Here is a 25,708-nt window from a genome sequence, read left to right on the forward strand (position 1 = left end):
AAACCCTATTTATGCTTTTCCTTTTGCAATGCTTACTTTTCCACTATAGACTAGACTAACAGTTTTGAACATCCAAAATTGTACTATCCAATGGTAAATAATATTTTTAGTATTATTTTACATTAAAATGATTGTGAATGCATATTTCACCCATTTTTAAAGTCTTCCTTTAGAGTATAACATACTGGCTTAAATCACTGCATATACCTATGTTCTTTAGAGTTGGTCAATTGAATGTTGTAGACTAAGGAGTAATTCAATCTGACATTGAATTTAAGTGGCTGTTATTGTCATATTGAAAGATCAAATGCATAATGTGATTTTTCTCTCAGTAGAGCAATATATTATGAGAAGTTTGGATAAGGAATTCCAGAACTGTGAAAGAGTTCTATGTGTGTTTCTTAGCACTATCTTAGGTGGAAACATATACAAGAAGTGAAATACCATGTTCTTGAGAAATCTCTAATTATTGTAAGAGAAAGTTTGAATTCATAAAATCATTAGAACCATGTTTCAAAAATTAAAGGAGTGAGAGAGACTTCTATTTAGGATTAGGGAAGGAAATATTAGAACTTCTATTTCTATTTATTTTTAATGCTTTATATATGTTTTATAATGAATAATATATGTATTTTATATAAATTTATACAATATAAATATGTGTTTGTATTATATAAATATTTATATATTTGGAATGAATGCTCACAGATTTCTTATTGATGGAAATGTGTTAATGCTGTTAACAAGAGGAAGCCAAAGGTATCAATGTGGACTGCAGATTTGGAAAAGGCTTTATAGAAGAGGTAGATTTAAAAAACAAAGTAGAGTTTAAGGTATAGAGAGGATTTGGCTAGTTGTAGAGAATGATGGAGTGTGCAGAGTATTATGTTTAGGAGAGTATCATTAACAATGATGTAAGTACTCAACGTTAGTTTATTTCCTTCTTTGGTTGATAGTATCGTTCTCAAAACCCCCAAAATCTTCTTTCTCCCTTACCTTTCACTTATAATTAGTTATCTAATGCTGTTGTTTCTAACTCTTAATATCTAGCTCTTAAAATCTAACTAATTTAAGAGTTTTTAACTCTTAAATATCTTCTGAATCTTTCCCCTTTTCTTCATCTCCACAGACCTAGAACAGTTCAAGTCCTCATTTCCTCTTTCCTGGTTTTTAGAGTTTCAAGCACATTCTCTTAGCCTAGGAGAGGGATGCATGTGAGTAACATAATGGAACACAAATTGTATCTGGGACATTATCATCAAACCATGCTTCATATTACCCTCATTTGACCTCATCTTTGTTCATCTCTTTTTGTGTTTACTAGGCTTCTGTTTGCTTTGGCCTTTATTCATAACCTTCTTTCTTACTGCAATAGCCCTCATTCTTACTGCATTGTTTCCTGGCTACACTTTGCATTCTTCCTTAATGATATTTTCGTAGGATTACATCTTGGTTAGTGTATGCCTCCATTGTCCCCTCAGGAGTTACAATCATTGACCTATCCTAAGACCACTGTTATTCTGTTCACTCCTCAGATACAGCCTACTCTACCCCTTATATCTTGACATTAGCTTGAAACCAGACATCTCTGACCAGAACTAATTGTAGTATCTTTAGAATCAATCTTTTTGTTTCCAGTCTTGTCTACCTTTTGTTCATTCTCTGCATTTATGCTAGAGTGTTCCTTTAAAAATACAAATCTGACTATTCTGTGTTGCAAATTTAAGAGTCATCTAATTGCCTAAGTTCAAACTCTTTGTCTCTTCATTGTTCATTTAAAGAATGAGGTAGTGCATACCAAGTAAGTTAAAGACAACTGTAAATTCAGAATCTTTGTCAAATATTTTTTTGTGTTTCTTTACTTGGTACAGTTTTCTTTGCTTCTTCATGTGTCTCCCATCTTCAGTTCAGTCTAATATAGCTCTAAACGGGTTTTACTCCTGTGGTCAGTTTTCTATCTCTGTGCCCACATTTATTTTTACTCTGGTTGTATAATAGATTCTCCCTCTAGTTTTTTCTATTGCTTCTTCTTTGGTTATTAGATACTACAATAACTATTGAAATTAGACTTATATGTTTCTCATTTAGCTTTGGATATTAATTAGGAACATAACAGACATGGTCTTTGTTCTCATGAGATTTTGCACTCTACTTGGAGACACACAAAATGAATAATTACAAATATTTAATTACAAATTGGGATAAGTGCTATGAAGGAGTGAAATGAATGAAAATGACAAAATATAAGAAAATAATAAGGCCTAATCTAGATTTGATGATCAAGGATGGCCTTAAACTGAGACCTAAATAAGTAAGATTTAGTTAAGGGAAAGCATGTGAGTTGGAGAGAGCTTTTCAGTCAGGAGGAAAAGCATGTAGAAATGCCCTGAGGTGTGGAGGAATGAAATGATTTTGTTTACATTTTTAAAGGATCATTGTCACTTCTGTATGGCAGGTAAATTTGATGTTGGGTGGGGAGTGTTGGTAGTGAGGAATAGAAATGGAGAAATCAGATTGGAGGCTATTCGAATGGTACAGCTATGAAAGAATGTCTTTTAAAAATGGAATCATCACACTTCTCCTAGCATTTGGTGAGCCCATTAATCTGAGGACATTTTGTCTGTCTTCAGCTCTGAAAAATTTTCTTTCCTTTTTTTTTCTCTTCTCGTGTCATTGTTCTCTCTCTCCCTCTCCCTCTCTCTTGGTAAGTCCTGATAAGTAGATTTTGCAAATTCTGGATCTATCCTTCATGTTTTAAAGTTTTTCCCTTACACTTTCTACCTTCTAGTTCTTTTTCTGCAGAACTTGGGGAAAAAATTTTTTTTGCATCCTCCTCCTAATTTAATCTTCAGGTATGTTTGTTTTGCTATTTTAAAAATCTTAGTTGTCTAATTTAAAATTTTTAAGAGCTCTAGGTAATTTATTTCATGACTATAGTATCCTGTTGGAACATAACTATACTTAGCAATTATAAAATTTTTTCTCCTTGGATTTTATTTTAGTTCTCGTAATTGAATTTGTACCTCTCTTTCATGGTTTTCCTTTTCTTTGCTAATTGTTGATTCTTGATTGTTTACTCATCTAAGTATTTTAGAATCCATATTCACCCACGTGTGTGTTACAATCTGATTCTTCTGATTATGGGGAGAAATGGGAGGTGCTATAAGGAAGGGTGGGCTTGGTAGCTTGTCTTTTGGTTATAGGGAATGCTTATTTTGCTTAGAGTTTATGAGCTGGGAATTAGTCCCTTGACTCTAACTCCCAGAATCCTTGATTTAACCTGAGGTGGGCTGTGTGGTGGGGGGTGTGGTCACCTGGTATAGTTGTTCACATAACCTTATTGAATTAATGTGGGTTCTCCCCCCTTAGCCCCCAAGGATTCTTCAACGTTTTGGTTTGTTAACATTAGGCTGTCTTGTTTTGTTAATGTATGTGTGTGTGTGTGTGTGTGTGTGTGTGTGTGTGTGTGTGTGTATAATATTTTTTTTAATTTATGGGATTGGTGGTAAGAGAGAGTGGACACATGCTCAGTCCACTGTCTTTATTTTATTTTACTAAAAAAAATGATTTATTTTGGTTGTGCGGGTCTTGGTTGTGGCATGTGGGAACTTTTAGTTGCGGCGTGTGGACTTCTTAGTTGTGGCATGCATGTGGGATCTAGTTCCTTGACCAGGGATCGAACCTGGCCCCCCTGCATTGGGAGCATGGAGTCTTACCCACTGGACCACCAGGGAAGTCCCAATCAGTCCACTATCTTTTTTTTTTTTTGCGGTACGCGGGCCTCTCACTGTTGTGGCCTCTCCTGTTGTGGAGCACAGGCTCCAGACGCGCAGGCTCAGCGGCCATGGCTCACGGGCCCAGCTGCTCTGAGGCATGTGGGATCTTCCCAGACCGGGGCACGAACCCGTGTCCGCTGCATCGGCAGGCAGACTCTCAACCACTGCACAACCAGGGAAGCCCCAGTCCACTATTTTTAACCAATCCTTGAGTTTTAAAAAATTAACTATTTTTACCTAAGCTGTGTGACTTCATTTTATATAGATCCATTGCTTATTTTGTTTAATGAACTTTAGGCTCATTTGGTTGTGGAATTAATTTTATAGAAACAGTACTATTAATATTTATCCATTATTATTTAGCATAGTTCCACTTGGACTTCCTCTATGTTTAACAGCACTCTAGTTGCATTAACCCATCTCTTTTGGTTTTTCCCTTTCAAATGGAATTCTTATTTCTTGTCTCTCCTTTCCCAGTTTTTTAAAATCCAGCTTTTAACGCATTTATATTCTTTTGATTTTTTTTAGAAGAGATGACTAAGCTTAAAAATAACAAAGAAGTAGAACTTGAAGAATTGAAAATAATCTTGGTAAGTGTATGGTTTCTCTTATTAATATGTAGCAATTATTTTTCAAAATAGTATTAAATCCAGTGACTTAGACTCTCATCCTATAGATGTCTTATGGTAGTTATTTAACTAAAATATAAAAAATCTACATTTGATTTTAGTGAAGCCACATTTCTTATCTCTATCAATTTTTATAGTATATTTTGATAACTGTCGGTGTAGATGTTTATATTACTTAAGTGTGTGTTGACAGTACATTTAAGTGAAATCAAACATGCCTATTATGTAGCTGATTGTAAATTTGGTGTGCATTTGATAACTTTGAGCCACAAAGCTGCAATTTTGAGAAAGATATGTATGATATCTATTCAGTACCTACGTTTAGTATTCAAATAGAATCATATTTAATGAATTTGTTAGGATAAGGCTTCATTATGTTTTACTTGATTATAGTGTGTAGAGCATGGGTTGGTAAACTATTTTTGTAAAGGACCAGATAGTAAATATTTTAGGCTTTGTGGCTATATACAGAATGTTAATTTTCTCCTCCCCCTCCATTTTTTTTCTTTTATTTTTAACAATCTTATAAAAATGTAAGAACCATTCTTAGTTCAAGGGCCTACAAAAGAAGGTTGTGGGCTGATTTTGTCTCAGAGGCTGTAGTTTGCCAACCTTTGCTTATAGAAGACAATATTGTTTATGATTACAGATCTTTGATTTTGGGTTTAATCAATCACATCTACCTGATTTTGCAATTCCTAATTCTTCCATCTCTTGGGAAGCACTATTTCCAAATGCTTATCCTTTCTTTAGTGAATTGCTTTTGCACAAATTCTTGCAAATAATAATATTTACATTTCTTTCAAATTTAGTAATGTAAACTTATACTTCAGGTCTCAGCTTAAATATAAATTCTTTAGAAATCTCTCTTGACATTCCTAGCTAGTTTAGGTCTCTATATAGCTTGTTCCTATAGCACCCTGAATTTTTCCCTTATAGCACTTATCACAAATGAAATTTAATTTATTTTTGGTATAATTATTTAAGGCTTTATTCACCCTTTAGAGTCTCCTTTACTTAGCACAGTAGATGGCACATAGTAGATGGTCAATAAATATATAGTGGAATGCTCCAATAAGGGCTAAGAACCTTTGTCCTGTTTGCCCTGTAACCTCAGTACTTAGCACAGTAACTGACACTTTGTAAGCACTTTATAAATATTTGTTGAATGAATTAATACTAAAGTATTATTTTTACACTCCTACATGGGCAAGGATTGGTTTAGGTTTTGTTATATTTGAATAGCCAGTAGAGCATAATTAATATCTTGGTCCTTAGAATCATAATGCTTTGATGGTATCCAGCTTCTTACTTCTTAGCTGTATGACCTAGAGCAATTTACCTAAATTCTTGATGCCTTGGTTTTTCCATTTATGAAATGGAGGAAATAATTGTACGTATCTCATAGGGTGGTTGTGAAGGATGAATAAGATACATTTATTAATTTAACAAACATTTGTTGAGTTCCTTTTATGGTATACTCTGGGGATGCACTGGGGAGCAAATGGATGCATATCCTGTTTTCATGGAGCTAGTCATGAAATAATCACACTTAAATATAAGCAGTCATTCAAAGGTAATAATACAATGGTGTCAAGGGCAATAAAGGATTAGTTCACAGTGTAACAGAGGGATTTGAACTATTTAGAGAGTTTAGGAGACGTTTTTTGAAAAAGTAAAGATTGAACTGAAATCCAGAGAAGGAAGGGAAGTGCTTATCAGGTAGAGAAAATATGTGCAAAGGTCATTTGATAGGAAGGAGTATGGTGAATACAACATGGAGTGAAAAAAAGACTGTGGTGCAAAATGAGGCTAGAGAGGTAGTAGGAGCCTGTTAATTCATGGCCCTTTAAAATCATATCAACAGAATTTTATGTTTATCCTAAGAGGAATGAGAATCTCTAAAGAATTTCAGCAGGGAGTGACTTGGTCAGATTTGCAATTTGAAGAGCTCATTTGGTTTGCAGTATGGAGAACACAATATATTAAGATAGAACAGTTCAGAATAGACAGACAATCACAGGAGCCAGAGAAGAGAACTTAGGCTGGGAGATGATGGTAGTAGTGAGATACTACTTTGAGAGATATTTAAGATTTAAATACTTTGGATTGATGTAGGGTATTGGTAATACCATTTGTTGAAAAGACTCTCCTTTTTCTTTATGTATGTATATGTGTATGTATGTATTTATTTTCTTGGCTGCACCAAGCAGCTTGCGAGATCTAAGTTCCTTGAGCAGGGATTGAACCTGAGCTCTCGGCAGTGAAAGTGCAGAGTCCTAACCACTGGACAGCCAGGGAATTCCCAAGACTCCTTTTTCTATTGAGTTACTTTTGCACATTTATAAAAAAAATCAATTGACCATATTTGTGTGGGTCTACTTCTGGGCTATTTCTGTTTCATTGATTTTTGTGGTCTATCCATTCACCAGTGTTTTGCTTACTGTAGCTTTATAGTGAGTCTTAGATTTGGGTAGTGTGATTCCTCCAGCTTTATTATTCTTTTGCGTATAATTTTAAAAATGTATTTATTTTTTGAATCTAATTGTATTTTATTTTTTCTTCCAGTTTTCTTGAGAAATAATTGTCATATAGCACTATATAAGTTTAAGGTCTACAGCATAATGATTTGACTTACATACATTACAATAAGTCTACATCTATCATCTCATATAGATACAAAATTAAAGAAATAGAAAAAAAAATTTTCCTTGTGATGAGAACTCTTAAGATTTACTGTCTTAAGAACTTTCATAAACAACATACAGCAGTGTGAATTATATCACATTGTACGTTACATCCCTAGTACTGTTTATCTTATAACTGGAAGTTTGTGCCTTTTGGCAGCCTTCATCCAACTCCTCATCCTCCCTTATTTTCCCCACCCCTATAACCATAAATCTCATCTGTTTTATGACTTTGTTTGCTTGTTTTGAAGTATAATTGACCTAAAACAATATATTAGTTCCTGTTGCACACCAGTGATTTGATATTTCTGTACATTTCAAATGTTCACTGTGATAAGTCCAGTTACAGTATGTCACCATACAAAGATATTACATAGGTATTGACTGTATTCCTCACACTGTACATTTCATACCTGTGACTCATTTATTTTGCAACTGGAAGTTTGTACCTCTTAGTCTCCTTTGCCTATTTCTTTCCTACCCTCACCTCTCTCCCCTCTGGCAACCACCTGTTTTTTCACTGTATCTATAACTCTGCTTCTGTTTTGTTGTGTCTGTTCATTTGTTTTGTTTTTTAGATTTCACATAGAAGTGAAATCATACAGTATTTGCCTTTCTCTGTATGACTTATTTCAACATAATACCCTCTGGGTCCACCTATGTTGTTGCAAATGACAAGATTTCATTTTTTTAAGGCTGTTATATATCTATCTATCTTTCTCACATATTCTTTATCTGTTCATCAATTGATGGGCATTTATGTTGCTTCCATATCTTAGCTACTGTAAATAATGCTGCAGTGAACATAAGGGTGCATATATCTTTTTGAATTCGTGTTTTTGTTTCCTTCAGATAAATTCTCAGAAGTGAAATTGCTAGATTATATGGCAATTGTATTTTAAATTTTGAGAAACCTCCATCCTGTTTTCCATAGTGGCTGCACCAATTTACATTCCCACCAACAATGCATGTGGGTTCCCTTTGTTCCACATCCTCACCAACACTTGTTATCTCTTATCTTTTGATAATAACCATTCTGACAGATGGAAGGTGGTATCTCATTGTGATTTTGATTTGCCTTTCCCTGATTAGTGGTGGTGAGCATCTTTTCATGTGCTGGTTGGACATCTTTATGTCTTTGGAAAAATCTCTCTTCAGATCCTTTTCCCTGTCCTATTTTATAATGGGATTGTTTGGTTTTTTTGATGTTGAGTTGTATCTGTTCTTTGTTTCTTTGTATATTGTGGATATTAACCCCTTTGGGATGTATCATTTGCAAATATTTTCTCCCATTCAATAGGTGGCTTTTTCATTTTTTTGATAGTTTCCTTTTCTATGCAAAAGGATTTTAGTTTTATGTAGTCCAATTTGTTTATTTTGCTTTTGTTTCCCTTGCCTGAGGAAACATATCCAAAAAAGATACTGCTAACACTGTTGTCAAATAGTGTACTGCCTATGTTTTCTCCTAGGAAGTTTATGGTTTCAGGTTTTGCATTTAAGTCTTCAGTCCATTTTGAATTTATTTTTGTGCATGGTGTGGGAGAGTAGTCCAGTTTGATTCTTTTGCATGTAGCTGTCCAGTGAGCCCAATACCATTTATTAAAGAGGCTCTCTTTTCCCCATTGTATTTCTTGCTCTTTTGTTGTAGGTTAATTGATTGTATAAGCATGGGCTTAGTTCTGCAGTCTCTGTTCTGTTCCATTGATCTATGTGTCTGTTTTGGTGCCAGTACCATACTGTTTTGATGACTGTAGATTTGTAGTAGAGTTTGAAATCAGGGATCTTGATACCTCCTGCTTTGTTCTTTCTCAAGATCGTTTTGGCAATCTGGGGTCTTCTGTGTTTCCATACAAATTTTAGAATTATTGTAGTATGGTGAAAAATGCCATTGTTATTTTGATAGGTAATGCATTGAATTTGTAGATTGCCTTGGTAGTGTGGTTGTTTTAATGACATTAATTCTTTAAGTCCATGAATATGGTATATCTTTTCATCTTTTTTTGGTTTGTTTTCAATTTCTTTCATCAGCATCTTATAGTTTTCCAGGTAGAGATTTTTACTTCCTTAGAGTTATCATAGGTATTTTATTCTCCTTGATGTGATTGTAAATGGGATTGCTTTCTTAATTTCTCTTTCTGATAGTGTGTTGTTAGTATATAGAAATGCAGCAGATTTCTGTGTATTAATTTTGTATCCTGTAAGTTTACCAAATTCATGGATGAGTTCTATTAGTTTTTCGGTGGTGTCTTTAGGATTTTCTGTTTACAGTATCATGTCATATGCAAACAGTGACAGTTTTACTTCTTTCTTTCTGATTTGGATTCCTTTTATTTCTTTTACTTGTATGATAGATGTGGCTAGGATTTCCAATTCTTTGTTAGGTAGAAGTGGCAAGTGTGGGCATCCTTGTCTTGTTCCTGATTTTAAAGGAAGTACTTTTGACTTTTGAGTATGATGTTAGCTGTGGGCTTGTCATATATGACCTTTATTATGTTGAGATTTGTTTCCTCTATACTCACTTTCTGGAGAGTTTTTAACATAAATGGATATTGAATTTTGTCCAAAACTTTTTCCACATCTATTGAGATGATCATATAATTTTTATTCTTCAACTGGTTAATGTGGTGGATCACATTAATTTGCAGATATTGAGCCATCCTTGCATCCCTGGGATAAATCCCACTTGATCATGGTATATGATCCTTTTTAATGTATTATTGAATTTGGTTTCCTAATATTTTGTTGAGGATTTTTGTATCTATGTTCATCAATGATATTGGCCTGTAATCTTTTGTTTTTGTGATATCTTTGACTGGTTTTGCTAATAGGATAATACTGGCCTGTCAGGATTAGTTTGGAAGAGTTCCTACCTCTGCAGTTTTTTGGAATTGTTTGAGAAGGATAGGTATTAATTCCCCTTTAAATGTTTGGTAGAATTCACCTATAAGCCATCTGGTCCTGGACTTTTGTTTGTTGGAAATTTTTAAAATTACTGATACAATTTCATTACTGGTAATTGGTCTGTTTATTCTTTCTATGTCTTCCTGGTTCATCTTGGAAAATTGTACAACTCTAGGAATTTGTCCTTTTCTTCTAGGCTGTCCATTTTATTGGTGTAAAATTGTTCATAGTAATCTCTCATGATCCTTTGTATTTCTGTGGTATTGGTTATATTTATCCTTTTTTATTTCTGATTTTATTGATTTGGGCCCTGTTTTTCTCTTGATGAGTCTCTTATTAAAGTTTATCAATTTTGTCTATTTTTTCAAATAACCAGCTCTTAGTTTTATCTTTTCTATTGTTTTCTTAGTCTCTCTTTTTAAAAATTTAGTTCTGATTTTTATGATTTTCTTCCTTCTACTAACTTTGGGTTTTGTGTATTCTTTTTCTACTTCCTTTGGGTGTAAATTTAAGCTATTTATTTGAGATTTTTCTTGTTTCCTGAGAGGTAGACTTGTATCACTATAAATCTCCTTCTTAGAACTGCTTTTGCTGCATCACTTAGATTTTGGATTGTTGTGTTTTCATTTTCATTTGTCACCACGTATTTTCTGATTTATTCTTTGATTTCTTCAGTGATCCATTGGTTGTTTAGTAGCATATTGTTTCGTCTTCACATGTTTGGGAGATTTTTTCCCTTGTAGTTTTTTTCTTTGTAGTTGATTTCTAGTCTCATAGTGTTGTGGTCAGAAAAGATGCTTGATATGAACTGAATTTTCTTAAATTTACTAATATTTTTTTGTGGCCTAGCATGTGGTCTATCCTGGAAAAGGTTCCATGTATACTTGAAAAGAATGTCTATTCTGCTGCTTTTGGATGGAATGTTCTGTATAGATATATTGAGTCCTTTTGGTCTAATGTTGTCATTTAAGGCCAGTGTTTTATTGATTTTCTGTCTGGATAATCTGTCTGTTGGTGTAAGTGGGATGTTAAAGTTCCCTGCTATTATTGTGTTACTGTCAGTTACTCTCTTTATGTCTGTTAATGTTTGCACTATGTATTTAGGTACTTCTATATGTTGGGTGCATATATATTTATAATTATTATATCGTCCTTTTGATTAATCCCTTGATCATTATGTAATGTACTTCTTTGTCTCCTGTAACGGTCTTTGTTTTACTTTGTTTGATATAAGTATTGTTACTCTGGCTTTCTTTTGATTTACATTTGCATGGGATACCTTTTTCCATGCCCTCACTTTTATTTATTTATTTATTTTATTTTTATTGATTTTTTTTGTGGTATGCGGGCCTCTCACTGTTGTGGCCTCTCCCGTTGTGGAGCACAGGCTCCGGACGCACAGGCTCAGCAGCCTTGGCTCATGGACCTAGCCACTCCGTGGTATGTGGGTTCTTCCCAGACCGGGGCACGAACCCGTGTCCCCTGCATCGGCAGGTGGATTCTCAACCACAGCACCACCAGGGAAACCCCATGCCCTCACTTCTAGTCTGTGTCTTTAGATCTGAAGTGAGTCTCTTGTAAGCAGCATATATATGGACCTTGTTTTTTTGTCCATTCAGGAACACTGTGTCTTTTGTTGGGAGAATTTAGTCCATTAGTCCATTTCTTTTAAAGTAATTATTGATAGGTATGTTCTTATTGCCATTTCTAAATTGGTTTTGTTGTATTTTTCAAAGTTAGACAGGTTTAATTTTTTGTAAGACCTGTCAGAGCTTTCTTTCCTCCTCTTTTTTTTGTTGAACTATAGTTGATTTACAATATTGTGTTATTTTCAGGTGTATAGCATGGTGATTTGGTTTTTTGCAGATTATATTCCATTATAGGTTATCAAAAGATATTGTGTGTAATTCTGTGTGCTATACAGTATATTCTTGTTGCATATCTATTTTATTTATAGTAGTTTGTATTTGTTAAACGCGTACCTAATTTGCCCCTCCCCACTTTCCTCTCCCCTTTGGTAACTACAAGTTTGTTTTCTACATCTGTGATTCTGTTTCTGTTTTGCATATACATTTATTTGTATTATTTTTTAGATTCCACATGTGATATAATATAGTATTTGTATTTCTCTCTTTGACTTATTTTACTAAGCATAATATTCTCTAGGTCCGTCCGTGTTGCTGCAAGTGGCAGTATTTCATTCTTTTTTATGGCTGTGTAAATTCCATTTTGTGTGTGTGTGTGTGTGTGTGTGTGTGTGTGTGTGTGTGTGTATACATCTTAATCCAGTCATCTGTTGATGGGTACTTGGGTAGTTTCTGTGTTTCTGTGTCTTGGCTGTTGTAAATAGTGCTCCTGTGAACATTGGGGTGCATATATCTTTTTGAATTAGTGTTTTAGGTTTTTTGGATATGTGCCCAGGAGTGGAATTGCTTCATCATATGGTAATTCTATTTTTCGTTTTTTAAAGGAATCTCTATACTGTTTTCCATAGTGGCTGCACCAATTTACATTCCCACCAACAGTGTACCAGGGTTCCCTTTTCTCCACATCCTCTCCAATGTTTGTTATTTGTAGATTTTTGATGATAGCCATTCTCAGAGGTGTGAGGTGACATTTAATTGTGGTTTTGATTTGCATTTCTCTAATAATTAGTGATGTTGAGTATCTTTTCATGTGCCTATTAGCCATTTGTGTATCTTCTTTGGAAAAATGTCTATATAAGTCTTCTGTCCATTTTCTGATTGATTCGTTGTTTTTGATATTCAGTTGGATGAGCTGTTTGTATATTTTGAATATTAAAACTCCTTGTCAGTCATACCATTTGCAAATATTTTCTCCTATTTTGTAGGTTGTCTTTTTGTTTTGTTGATGGTTTCCTTTACTGTGCAAAAGGTTTTAAGTTTAATAGGGTCCCATTTATTTATTTTTGCTTTTATTTCTTTTGCCTTAGGAGACTGATCCAAGAAAATATTGCTATGATTTATGTTAAAGAGTGTTCTGCCTATGTTTTCCTCTAGGAGTTTTATGGTTTCCAGTCTTACATTTAGGTTTTTAATCCATTTTGTGTTATTTTTATATATGGTGTTAGAGAATGTTCTGATTTCATTCTTTTACATGTAGCTGTCCAGTTTTCCCAGCACCAAAGAGACTGTCTTTTCTCCATTGTACATTCTTGCCCCCTTTGTCGTAGATTAATTGACAGTAGGTGTGTGGATTTATTTCTGGGCTCTATTTTGTTCCATTCATCTTTGTGTCTGGTTTTGTACCAGTACCATACTGTCTTGATTACTGTAGCTTTGTAGTATAGGCTGAAGTCTCTGAGGATTATACCTCCAGCTTTGTTGTTTTGTTTTTCAAGATTGCTTTGGCAACTCATGGTCTTTTGTGGTTCTGTATGTATTTTAGCATTATTTATCCTAGTTCTGTGAAAAATGTCACGGGTTTTTTGATAGGGATTGCATTAAATTTGTAGATTGCTGTGGGTGGTATGGCCATATTAATAATATTAATTCTTCCAATCCAAGAGCACAGGATATCTTTCCATTTCTTTGAATCATCTCCTATTTCCTTCATCAGTGTTTTATAGTTTGCAGAGTTTTCACCTCCTTGTTTAAGGTTATTCCTAGGTATTTTATTTTTCTGATGAAATTTTAAATGGGATTTTTTTTTACTTTCTCTTGATATTTCATTATTAGTGTATAGAAATGCAACAGATTTCTGCGTATTAATTTTTTTTTTTTTTTTTTGGTGGTATGAGGGCCTCTCACTGTCGTGGCCTCTCCCTTTGTGGAGCACAGGCTCCGGACATGCAGGCTCAGCGGCCATGGCTCATGGGCCCAGCCGCTCCGCGGCATGTGGGATCCTCCCGGACCAGGGCACGAACCCGTGTCCCCTGCATTGGCAGGCGGATTCTCAACCACTGCGCCACCAGGGAAGCCCCATCTGCGTATTAATTTTGTGTCCTGCAACTTTACCAAATTCATTGATGAGCTCAAGTAGTTTCTTGGTAACATCTTTACTACATCTTAATCTTGTATTCTGCAATCTTGTTGAATTCATCTCTTAGTTTTAGTAGTTTTTGGATGGAGGTTTTAGGGTACTTTGTATAGAGTATCATGTAATCTGCAAATAGTAACAGTTTTACCCCTTTCCTTCCAATTTTTATACTTGTTTTTTCTTCTTGTCTGATTGCTGTGAATACAGCAAATCTTGTCTAGTTCCTGAATTTGGTGGGAAGTCTTTCAGCTTTTCACTGTTGAATATTACTTTGGCTGTGGGTTTTTCATAAATGACCTTTATTATGTTGAGATATGTTTACTCTATACCAACTTTGATGAGAGCATTTATTGCGAATGGATGTTGAATTTTGTCAAACATTTTTTTCTGTGTCTGTTGGAATGATCATGGGTTTTTTTGTCTTTCCTTCTGTTAGTGTGGTGTATCACATTGATTGACTTGCATATGTTGAACCAGCCTTGTGGCCCTGGAATAAATCCAACTTGATCATGGTGCATGAACTTTTTATGTATTGTTGAATTTGGTTTGCTAATATTTTGTTGAGGAGTTTTACATATATATTCATAAAATGTATTTTCTTTTTTTGTAGTGTCTTTGTCTGATTTTGGTATCAGGGTAACAGTGGCCTTGTGGAACGAATTTGGGAGTGTTTCCTCTACAACTTGGGGGAATAGTTTGAGAAGGAGAGGTCTTAGCTCTTCTCTATATGTTTAGTAGAATTATTCTGTGAAGTTATCCTGTTCTGGACTTTTGTTTGCTGGGAGTTTTATTACAGATTCAATTTTGCTTTTAGTGAGCAGTCTGTTTCAATTGTCTGTTTCTTCTTGACTCAGTCCTGGCAGGCTGTATGTTTCTAGGAATGTGTCCATTTCTTCTCGGTTGTTCAGTTTATTGGCATATAATTGCTGGTAATATCCCCATGACTTTGTATCTCTGTGGTATTGACTGTTATTTTTCCTCTTTCATTTCTTATTTTGTTTGTTTGGGTCCTCATTTTTTTTCTTCTTGGTGAGTCTCGCTAAAGGTTTATCAATTTTGCCAAAAAATCAGCTCTTGTTTTTATTGATATTTTCTTTTTCTTGGTCTCTTATTTATTTCCTCTCTGATCTGTATTGTTTCCTTCCTTCTGCTGACTTTTGTCTTTGTTTTTCTTTTTCTAATTCTTTTAGGTGATAGGCTATGTTGTGATTTTCTTTGTTTCTTGAGGAAGGACTGTATCACTATAAACCTCTCTCTTAGAACTGCTTTTGCTGCATCCTATAGATTTTGAAAGTTGTGTTTTCATTTTCCTCAAGGTATTTTGATTTCCCCTTTGATTTCATTGGTGACCCATTTTTTTTTAGTAGCATGTTGTTTAGTTGACACATGGTTGTTCTTTTCCCATTTTTCTTTCTGTAGTTGATTTCTAGTTTCATACAATTATCGGAAAAGATGCTTGATAAAATTTCTGTCCTAAATTTGTTGAGGCTTGTTTTGTAATGTAGTATGTGATCTGTCCTGGAGAATGTTTTATGTCAACTTGAAAAGAATGTGTATTCTGCTTTTTTTGGGGTGTAGCATCCTGTACATAGCAATTAAGTCCAACTGATCTATTGTGTCATATAGGACCTCTGTTGCCTTATTGATTTTCTGTCTGGATGATCTGTCCATTGATGTCAGTTGAGTGTTAAAGTCTCCTATTATCATTGTATTATTTTCAGTTTCTCCCTTTATGTGTGTTAGTATTTAAATGTTTAGTGCTCCTGTATTGGGTGCATATATGTTAACGAGTGTAAAATTCTCTTCTTGTATTGATACCTTTATCATTGTATGATGCTCTTCTTTATCTTTTGTTATAGCCTTTGTTTTAAAACGTATTTGGTCTGTTATGAGTACTGCTACCCCCACTTTCTTGTTTCTGTTTGCATTAAATCTTTTTCCATCTGCTTACTTTCAGTCTGTGTATTTCACTCTGAAGTGAATCTCTTGTAGTTAGCATATTGAAGGCTCTTGTGTTTTTTAATCCAATCACCCACCATATATTTTGATGGGAGCATTTAGTCTATTAAAATTGAGCGTAATTATTTATATGCATGTACTTATTGTTATTTTTTCTTTGTTTTCCAGTTGTTTTTGTAGTTCTTCTTTTTTTCTTTCTTCTTTTTGTTTTTCCCATTGTGGTTTGATGATTTTCTTTTGTAATATTCTTAAGTTTCTCCCACTCTTTCTTTCTTTTTTTTTTTTGGTTTTTGTGTATCTATTGTAGGTTTTCAATTTGTGGTTACAATGGGGTTCATCTACGTTGACCGTAATCATATGTACTTGCTTTAAACTGGTAGTTATTTAAGTTCAAGCACATTCAAAAAGATCTACAATTTTTTACTCCCATCCCCCAAATTTTGTGATTTTGATGTTCTATTTTACATTTTCATGCTTATCCCTTTACTGTTTATTGTAGTTATAGTTGCTTATACAATTTTTGTTTGTTTTTTAATATGTGTACTAGCTCATTTAACTGATCGTCAATCCTTGTTATTTATCTGCCTTTCCTGTTGGGATTTTCCCTTTCCTGTAGATTCTTACTTCTTTTTCATTTAGAGAAGTCCCTTCAACATGCCTTTTAGGATAAGTTTAGTATTGTTGAATTCTTCTAGTTTTGCTTGTCTGTGAAATTCTTTATCTCTTCTATTGTAAATGATAGTCTTGCTGGGTAGAGTATCCTAGTTTGCAGGTTTTTCCTTTTCATGACTGAATATATCATTCCAGTCCCTTTTGGTCTGCAATGTTAGTGTAGAAAAATTGGCTGATAGCCTTATGCGGGTTCCTTTATACGTGACTTTCTTTTTCTCTTGCTAACTTTAGAATTCTCTCTTTAACTTTTGCTGTTTTAATTATGATATATCTTGGTGTGTGTCTGTTTGGGTTTATCTTGTTTGGGGCTGTCTGTGCTTCCTGTACCCGAATATCTGTTTCCTTCTTTAGGTTAGGGAAGTTTTCAGCTGTAATTTCATCAAGTACATTTTTGACCTTTTTCTCTCTCTCTTCTCCCTTCTGGGACCCCTATAATGGGGAAGTTGACATGTTTTATATTATCCCATAGACCTTGTAAGTTGCTTTCATCATTAATTTTCATTTGTCTTTGTCTGCCGTTCTGATTGGGTGATTTACATTTTTCCATCTTCCAGATCACTTATGAATTCTTTTGTGTCATTTAGTCTATGAGTCATTACCTCTAGAGTGCTTTTTATCAGAAATTGAATTGTCTATTTTTGATTAGATCTTCTGTATAATTTCTAGCTCCTTGTTAAAATGTTTAGATCTATTCTCTTTCTTAATTTAGTGTTTTCATTACCGACGTTTTGAACTTGTGTGTTGTACTGATTATCTCTGTTTCATTATTTTTCAGGGGATTTCTCTTGCTCTTTCAATTACGAGTTGTTCCTCTGTCTTTTCATTTTACTTAACTTTTTCTGTCTCTATGAATTTAGGTGAAACAGTTATCTATTGTGGTCTTGAAGGGGGTGTTTTTATGTGGGAGCATCCCTGTGTAGACTGTGTGTGCCCAGTGTTTTTGGTGTGAGGGCTGGGTTTGGTGTGGAGACCAGTCACATCTAGTGACTGGTGTGCCGGCCACTATCACCTTGATAGGGGATGTGGCTGGTGTTTGAGGAGCTAAAGCCTGCACAGGGTGTGAAGTGTGACTTCTTCTCTGCACAGTGGCAGTCCCCACCCTTTCAGTTCCTAAGTTGCAGGAGTGGATGCCCTGAGGGTTGGGATACAGCTGGCTGTGTTCCCTTAAGTGTGTGCAGGAGCCTTTGCCCCAAAGGAGGGAAATGCTGTATAGAAAGTGGGGCTCGTGGGCTAACAGAGGTCCAGTCCACTACCAGCATATGTGTCTGTGGCTCCACTCACTCAGCCCAAGGTCACATCTTTTCCCCTGTTGTCATTGTCCTAGATCTAGTGCAAGTTTATGGCATGGAGTGGGCAGGGCCGGAGCATTAACTTGACTGACACTGGAGATCATGTCGTTATGCTTGCAGGAATTGAAGTGGCTGTGCTGCCATCAGAAGCCTGGGCTACTTCTGTGGCGCTGTTTGAGTAAGCACCAACAATGGCTGCTGCCACCCTACCCGGACCACACCCCAGGCTCCTGGGCTGCCTCTGCATTCCTAGATTGAGTCTTTTCCCAGGACTTGGCTTTCCTAGATCCAGTGCCAAGATGTTGCATGGAGTGAGTGGGGCCATGGTGTTCACTCAGCTTGGACTGGGGAGTGCTCAAGGTGCCAGCCTTTAGGGCAGACCTCTCCCTGCCCTGCCTGGTGGCAAGCCAGCACCCACTCACTCCTCACAAATAGAGTCTAGACACCTCCAGCCTTTCTCTCTGTCCCAGCAGTTCTCCAAATAGCCAAAGGGGCTTTTCTCCTCTATGTAATACCTCAGGACTGGGATGCCCAGTCTGTGGCTCAACCCACTTACTCCCCACAGTGAGTGTCCCCCCATGCAATTTCCCTTTTCTTCTTAGTCCCCTCCCAGGAGCACAGGTCCCAACTTGATGCTTTTCTTCCTGTCCTACCTGATTACGTGGGAATCTTTCTTGCATCCTTGGTTGTATAGGAGTTCCTCTGTCAGTTTCCAGTTTTCCATGAGAATTGTTCCATGTATAGATGTATTTTTTGTTTGTTTGTTTTGTTTTTTGTTTTTGTTTTTTTGGCAGTACGTGGGCCTCTCACTGTTGTGGCCTCTCCCGTTGCGGAGCACAGGCTCCGGATGCGCAGGCTCAACAGCCATGGCTCACGGGCCTAGCCGCTCCACAGCATTTGGGATCTTCCCGGACCAGGGCACGAACCCATGTCCCCTGCATTGGCAGGCAGATTCTCAACCACTGCGCCACCAGGGAAGCCCTAGATGTATTTTTAATGTATTTGTGGGGAGAGGTAAGTTCCATATCCTCCTACTCCACCATCTTGGTCCCCTCCTTGAGTTGTTTTTGTAGTTCTTTTTTGCTCTCTTCCCTTATGATTTGATGGCTATCTTTAGTGTTATGTTTGGGTTCTTTTCTATTTTGTGTGTATGTATCTATAATAGATTTTTGGTTTGTGGTTACTATGAGGTTTATATATAGCAGTCTATCTATCTGATTAAGTTTTTAATGTCTTAAGTTCAAATGCATTTTAACAACGCTACATTTTTACTCCTCTTTCCCCATGATTACTATTTTTGACATCATACTTTTCATCTTTTTGTTTTGTGTATCCCTTAACTACTTATGGCAGATAAAGTTGATTTTATTACTTTTGTCTTTTAACCTTTCTACTAGCTTTGTACATGGGCTGGTTTGGTGGTGCTGAACTCTTTTAGCTTTTCTTTTCTGTAAAACTTTTGATCTCTTTATCAGATCTGAGTGAAAGCCTTGCCAGGTAGAGTATTCTTGGTTGTTAAGTTTTTCCCTTTCACCAGTTTAAATATATCATGCCACTCCCTTCTGGGTTGTGGAGTTTCTGCAGAAAAGTCAGCTGATAGCCTTTTGGGAGTTCTCATGTGCATAACTTCTTTTCTATTCCTGCTTTTAATATTCTCTCTTTATCTTTAATTTTTGCTATTTAAGTTACAGTGTGTCTTGGTGTGGCCCTGTTTGGGACTCTCTGTTCTTTCTGAACCTTGATGTCTGTTTCCTTTCCCAGGTTAGGGAAGTTTTCTGCTATTATGTTTTCAAATATGTCCTCTGGCCTTTTCTCTCTTTGTTATCCTTCTGGAACCTCTATAATGCAGATGTTAATACTCTTGATGTTGTCATGGAAGTCTCTTAAACTGTCCTCTTTCTTCTTATTCTTTTTTCTGTTCATCTTCAGTAATTTCCACTACTCTGTCTTCCAACTCACTGATCCATTCCTCCATATTGTCTAATCTACTGTTGATTTCTTCTAGTGTATTTTTAAAATTTCAGTTATTGTATTCTTCATCTCTGTCTGGGTCTTCTTTACACTTTCTAACTTTTTGTTAAAAACTTCTAACTTCTCACCCTGCTCATCCAATTTTCTCCCACGTTTTTTGAGCATTTTCCAATTGTTACCCTGAACTCTTTTGGGTAGATTCTTATCTCCACTTCACTTTGTTGTTCCTACATTTAGAACATATTCCTCTGTTGCCTCATTTTGCCTAATTTGCTGTTTTTATTTCTATGTATTTAGAAGGTTGGTTATATTTCCTGACCTTGGAGATGTGGCCTTTTATAGGAGACATCCTATGTGTCCCAGCCACATATTCTCCTCTGGTCATCAGAACTATGTGCTTTAGGGGTGCCCCCTATGTGGGCCATGTTTTTCCTTCTAATGTGGTGGGCTGCCTACTTTGGGTGGTCTTACAGATGTGGGTGGCCCCAGTCCAGCTGGTTGCCAGGCCCTGCCTTGTGTGGAGGCTGCTGCCCACTGATGGGTGGGGCTGGGTCACAAGGTGGCTGGCTTTGGAGCCTCAGGAGATCCTAGGGCTAGTGCTGACCTTCTGGTGGGCAGAGCTGGGTTCTGGGATGTGTAGTTGTATTGCTGGGGTCTTGCATCTAATATCAGCCTGCTGGTGGGCATGGCTGGTTCCTGACACTATTGGCTCTGGAGTCCAGGGTATCCCAGAGCTGGTGTCAGCCTGCAGGTTGGTGGGGCTGGATCCTTGGATGCTGGCTGAGGGGGTCCAAGGTATCTCAGAACTGGTATTGGCCTGCAGGTGGGCAGGGTCAGGGCCCAGGGGGTCCTGGGACTGGTGCCAACCTGCTGGTACATGAGCTGGTTTTTGACAAGGCAGGCTGTGTGGCTGCAGTGGTCCTGTGCCTGTTGTTTGCCCAGTGGTGGGCAGGGTGGGAGCCCAAGGGATCCTGGGGTTTGTGCTCACCAACTGGTGGGTGAGGCTGGGTCCTTGTGTTTGTGCTGGCTCACTGGTGGATAGAGCTGGTTCCTGAGATCTCTGATTGCAGGGCCCTAGTGGTTCCAGGGCTAGTGCTGGTGCACTGATGTGTGGGGCCGAGTCCTCTGCCTTCTCTTGGATAGGGCCATGTCTTGGGGTGGCTGTGGGCTTTGAGGCTCTTAAGCAAGTTGGCCTGTTGGTGTGTGTATCTGGCTGGTTGCTTGGCTTGAGGTTCCCAGTATTAGAGTCTTCAGGCTGTTGAGGTGGACTAGGTCCTGGCAGTAATAAGCTAGAGGGAAGATTCCAGAATGTTGCTTGCCAGCACAAGTGTCCTCGTAGTAGAACGAGCTCCCAAAATTGGCTGCTGCCAGTGTCTGTGTTCCCAGGGTGGGCTCCACTTGCCTCATGCCTCTCTAGGAAGCTCTCTGGTGTCAGCAGGTGGGTCTGACGGCGGCTCCTTTCAAATTACTGTTTCTTTCCCTGGGTCCCAGAGCATGTGAGATTTTGTGTGCACCCTTTAAGAGTGGAATCTCTATTTCCCATAGCCCTTTGGATCTCCTGAAAGTAAATTCCACTGGCCTTCAAAGGCAAATGTTTTGGGGACTCATCTTCTGGTGCAGGGCCCCTAGCCTGGGAGCCCAGTGTGGGGCTTGGACCCCGTGCTCGTTGGGGAGAATCTCTGCAATTTCAATTATTCTCCCATTTGTGGGTTGCCCACCCTGGGGGTATGGGTCTTGACTATACCACATATCTGCCCCTCCTACCCATCTCATTGTGGTTCCTTTTATATTTATTTAGTTGTAGAAGATCTTTTCTCTAGTCTTCTGGTCTTTCTCATCAACAATGTCTGTGTAAATAGTTTAATTTTAGTGTGCTGATAGAGGGAGGTGAGCACAAGGTCTTCCTACTGTGCCATCTTGGCCACACCCCCAACCTTTTCCACAAAATATTTATTAAAGATGAATTATTTTGTGTATTTTTTTATTCTTCCGTACTTCCAGTGTGATATTGAATAAGAGTGATGATTGTGTACATCTTTGATGTCCTGATCTTAAGGGAAAAACATTTAGTGTTTAACTATGATGTTAATTATACGTTTTTTGTAGACTTTCCTATGTATTCCTAGTTTGTTGAGAATTTTTACTATGAATCTGTGTTGAATTTTGTCAAATTATTTTTATGTGTCATTTGATATGATCATGTGGTTTTTCTTCTTTAGACTATTAATATGGTGTTTTACCTGATTAATTTCCAAACATTGAACCAGCCTTGTATTCCTGGGAAAAATCTCACTTGGTGTGGTGTATAGGCATACTTTGTTTTATTGCACTTCACAGCAGATAATTGCATTTTCTGTAAATTGAAGGTTTGTGGCAACGCTGCCTCAAGCAAGTATATTGGCACTATTTTTCCAACAGCATTTGCTCACTCTGTGTCTTGGTGTCACTTTTTGGTAATTCTCATGGTATTTCAAACTTTTTCATTATTATTATATTTGTTACAGTGATCTGTGATCAGTGATCTTTACTAGTGCAAAAAGATTACAATTAATATAATGATGGTTATCATTTTTTTAGTAATGAAGTATTTTTTTCCCTCTCCCACCCACCTACCCCTGGCAACCACCAGTCTATTCTCTATATCCATTACTCTATTTTTGTTTCTTAGGTAGGTTCATTGGTGTCATATTTTAGATCCACATATAAGTGATATCATATGGTATTTGTCTTTCTCTTTCTGACTTCACTTCGTATGGTAATCTCTAGGTTCATCCATGTTGCTGCATATGGCATTATTTTGTTCTGTTTTATGCCTGAGTAGTATTCCATTGTATATATATATATACCACATCTTCTTTATCCATCTATCTGTTGATGGACATTTAGGTTGTTTCCATGTCTTGGCTATTGTGAATAGTGCTGCTATGAACATAGGGGTATATATATCTTTTTGAATTATAGTTTTGTCTGGATAGATGCCCAGGAGTGGGATTGCTGGATCCTATGGTAATTCTATTTTTAGTTTTCTGAGGAAACCTCCATACTGTTTTCCACAGTGGCTGTACCAACTTACATTCCCACCAACAGTGTAGGAGGGTTCCCTTTTCTCCACACTCTCTCCAGCATTTTTTATCTGTAGACTTTTTAATGATGCCATTCTGACTGGCATGAGGTGGTACCTCATTATAGCTTTGATTTGCATTTCTCTAATAATTAATAATAAACATGTTGAGCATGTTTTCATGTGTCTATTGGCCATCTGTATATCTTCTTCAGAGAAATGTCTCTTTAGGTCTTATGCCCATTTTTCATTTGGGTTGTTTGTTTCTTTATTGTTGTTATATGAGCTGTTTGTATATTTTGGAAATTAAGCCCTTGTTGGTCACATCATTTGCAATTATTTTTTCCAATTCTGTAGGTTGTCTTTTTGTGTTGTTTATGGTTTCCTTTGCTGTGCAAAAGTTGTAAGTTTGATTAGGTCCCACTTATTTATTTTTGTTTTTATTTCTATTGCCTTGGGATGCTGACCTAAGAAAAAATTGGTATGATTTATGTCAGAGAATGTTTTGCCTATGATCTCTTATAGCAATTTTGTGGTATCATGTCTTATGTTTAAGTCTTTAAGCCATTTTGAGTTTATTTTTGAGTATAGTGAGAGGGTGTATTCTAACTTCACTGATTTACATGTAGCTGTCCAACTTTCCCAACACCACTTGCTGAAGAGACTTTTCCAATTATGTATTCTTGCCTTCTTAGTCAAAGGTTAATTGACCATAGGTGTGTGGGTTTATTTAGCAATGAAGTATTTTTAAAAATCTTTATTTATTTTTGGCTGCATTGAGTCTTCATTGCTGTGCATGGTCTTCCTCTAGTTGCAGCGAGTGGGGGCTACTCTTTGTTGTGGTGCACGGGCTTCTCATTGAGGTGGCTTCTCTTGTTCCAGAGCATGGGCTCTTGGTGTGTGGGTTTCTGTAGTTGTGGCACGTGGGCTCAGTAGTTGTGGCTCGTGAGCTCTAGAGTGCAGGCTCAGTAGTTGTGGCATATGGGCTTAGTTGCTCTGCAGCATGTGGGATCTTCCCGGACCAGGGCTCGAACCCATGTCCCCTGCTTTGGCAGATGGATTCTTAACCACTGCTCCACCAGGGAAGTCCCGAAGTATTTTTAAATGAAAGTATGTATGTTATTGTTTTTAGGCATAATGCTATTGAACACTTAATAAACTAAAAATAAACATAACTTTTATGTGCACAGAAAGTTCCTGTGCCTTGCTTTATTGTGATATTTCTTTATTGCAGTATTCTAGAATGAACCCACAATATCTCTGAGATATGCCTGTATTATTCTTTTTCTGTATTGTTGAATTTGTTTCGTTAATATTTTGCTGAGGATTTTTGTTTTCGTGTTCATGAGAGTTATTGGCCTATAGTTTTCTTGGATTGTCTTTCACTGGTTTTGGAACCAGGCTAATGCTGGCCTCATAAAATGAGTTGGGAATCATTTCTTTCATATCCATTTTCTGGAAGAGATTATATAGAATTAGTATTATTACTTTTTAAAATGTTTGGTAGAATTCTCCAGAGAAATCATGTGGACCTAGAGATTGTTTTTGGCAAGATTTTTAACTATGAATTTTATTTATTTTTGCTATAGAATTATTCAAGTTACTTGCTTTATCTTGGGTGATTTTGGTAGTTTGTGGTTTTTAAGGAATTAACCCATTTCATTAACTTTGTCGACTGTCTGAGCATAGAGTTGTTTGTAGCACTCCCTGCAATTATCTTTTTAATGTCTTTGGAGTCTGTAGTGTTACCCGTATTTTCATTGCTAATATTGGTGATTTATGTCTTTTCTCTTTTTTCTTTGTCAGTCTTTTTTTTTTTTTAACATCTTTATTGGAATATGATTGCTTTACAATGGTGTGTTAGTTTCTGCTTTATAACAAAGTGAATCAGTTATACATATACATATGTTCCCATATCTCTTCCCTCTTGCATCTCCCTCCCTCCCACCCTTCCTATCCCACCCCTCTAGGTGGTCACAAACCACTGAGCTGATTACCCTGTGCTATGCAGCTGCTTCCCACTAGCTATCGATTTTACGTTTGGTAGTGTATATATGTCCATGTCACTCTCTCACTTTGTCAAAGCTTACCTTTCCCCCTCCCCATATCCTCAGGTCCATTCTTAAGTAGGTCTGTGTCTTTATTCCCATCTTACCCCAGGTTCTTCATGACCTTTTTTTTTTGTTTTCTTAGATTCCATATATATGTGTTAGCATACAGTATTTGTTTTTCTCTTTCTGACTTACTTCACTCTGTCTTGACTCTGGGGCCATCCACCTCACTACAAATAACTCAATTTAGTTTCATTTTATGGCTGAGTAATATTCCATTGGATATATGTGCCACATCTTTTTATTTTATTTTTTTTTTTAAATTTAAATTTAATGTTATTTATTTTTTTATATAGCAGGTTCTTATTAGTCATCAGTTTTATACACATCAGTGTATACATGTCAATCCCAATCTCCCAATTCATCACACACACACACATACCCCCGCTGCTTACCACCCTTGGTATCCAAACGTTTGTTCTCTACATCTGTGTCTCTATTTCTGCCCTGCAAACCAGTTCATCTGTACCATTTTTCTAGGTTACACATATATGCCTTAATATGTGATATTTGTTTTTCTCTTTCTTTTTTTTTTTTTTTAACATCTTTATTTGAGTATAACTGTTTTACAATAGTGTGTTAGTTTCTCTTTTACAACAAAGTGAATCAGTTATACATATACATATGTTCCCATAACTCTTCCCTCTTTTGTC

The 25,708-nt window shown here is 36.6% G+C and overlaps 1 protein-coding gene across 2 annotated transcripts in view; it reads left to right on the forward strand.

Annotated features, from left to right (window-relative positions):
- SYCP1 (synaptonemal complex protein 1) overlaps positions 1–25,708 on the forward strand; it is a 161,623-nt gene that overhangs the window by 62,085 nt on the left and 73,830 nt on the right. For both annotated transcript variants that reach the window (XM_059037095.1, XM_059037102.1), the window contains exon 15: positions 4,305–4,366. In XM_059037095.1, coding sequence (XP_058893078.1) covers positions 4,305–4,366 — 62 coding nt within the window. The remainder of the gene's footprint in view (positions 1–4,304; positions 4,367–25,708) is intronic.

Source organism: Kogia breviceps, chromosome 1 (genome assembly GCF_026419965.1).
Source record: "Kogia breviceps isolate mKogBre1 chromosome 1, mKogBre1 haplotype 1, whole genome shotgun sequence".
Taxonomy (NCBI): domain Eukaryota; kingdom Metazoa; phylum Chordata; class Mammalia; order Artiodactyla; family Physeteridae; genus Kogia; species Kogia breviceps.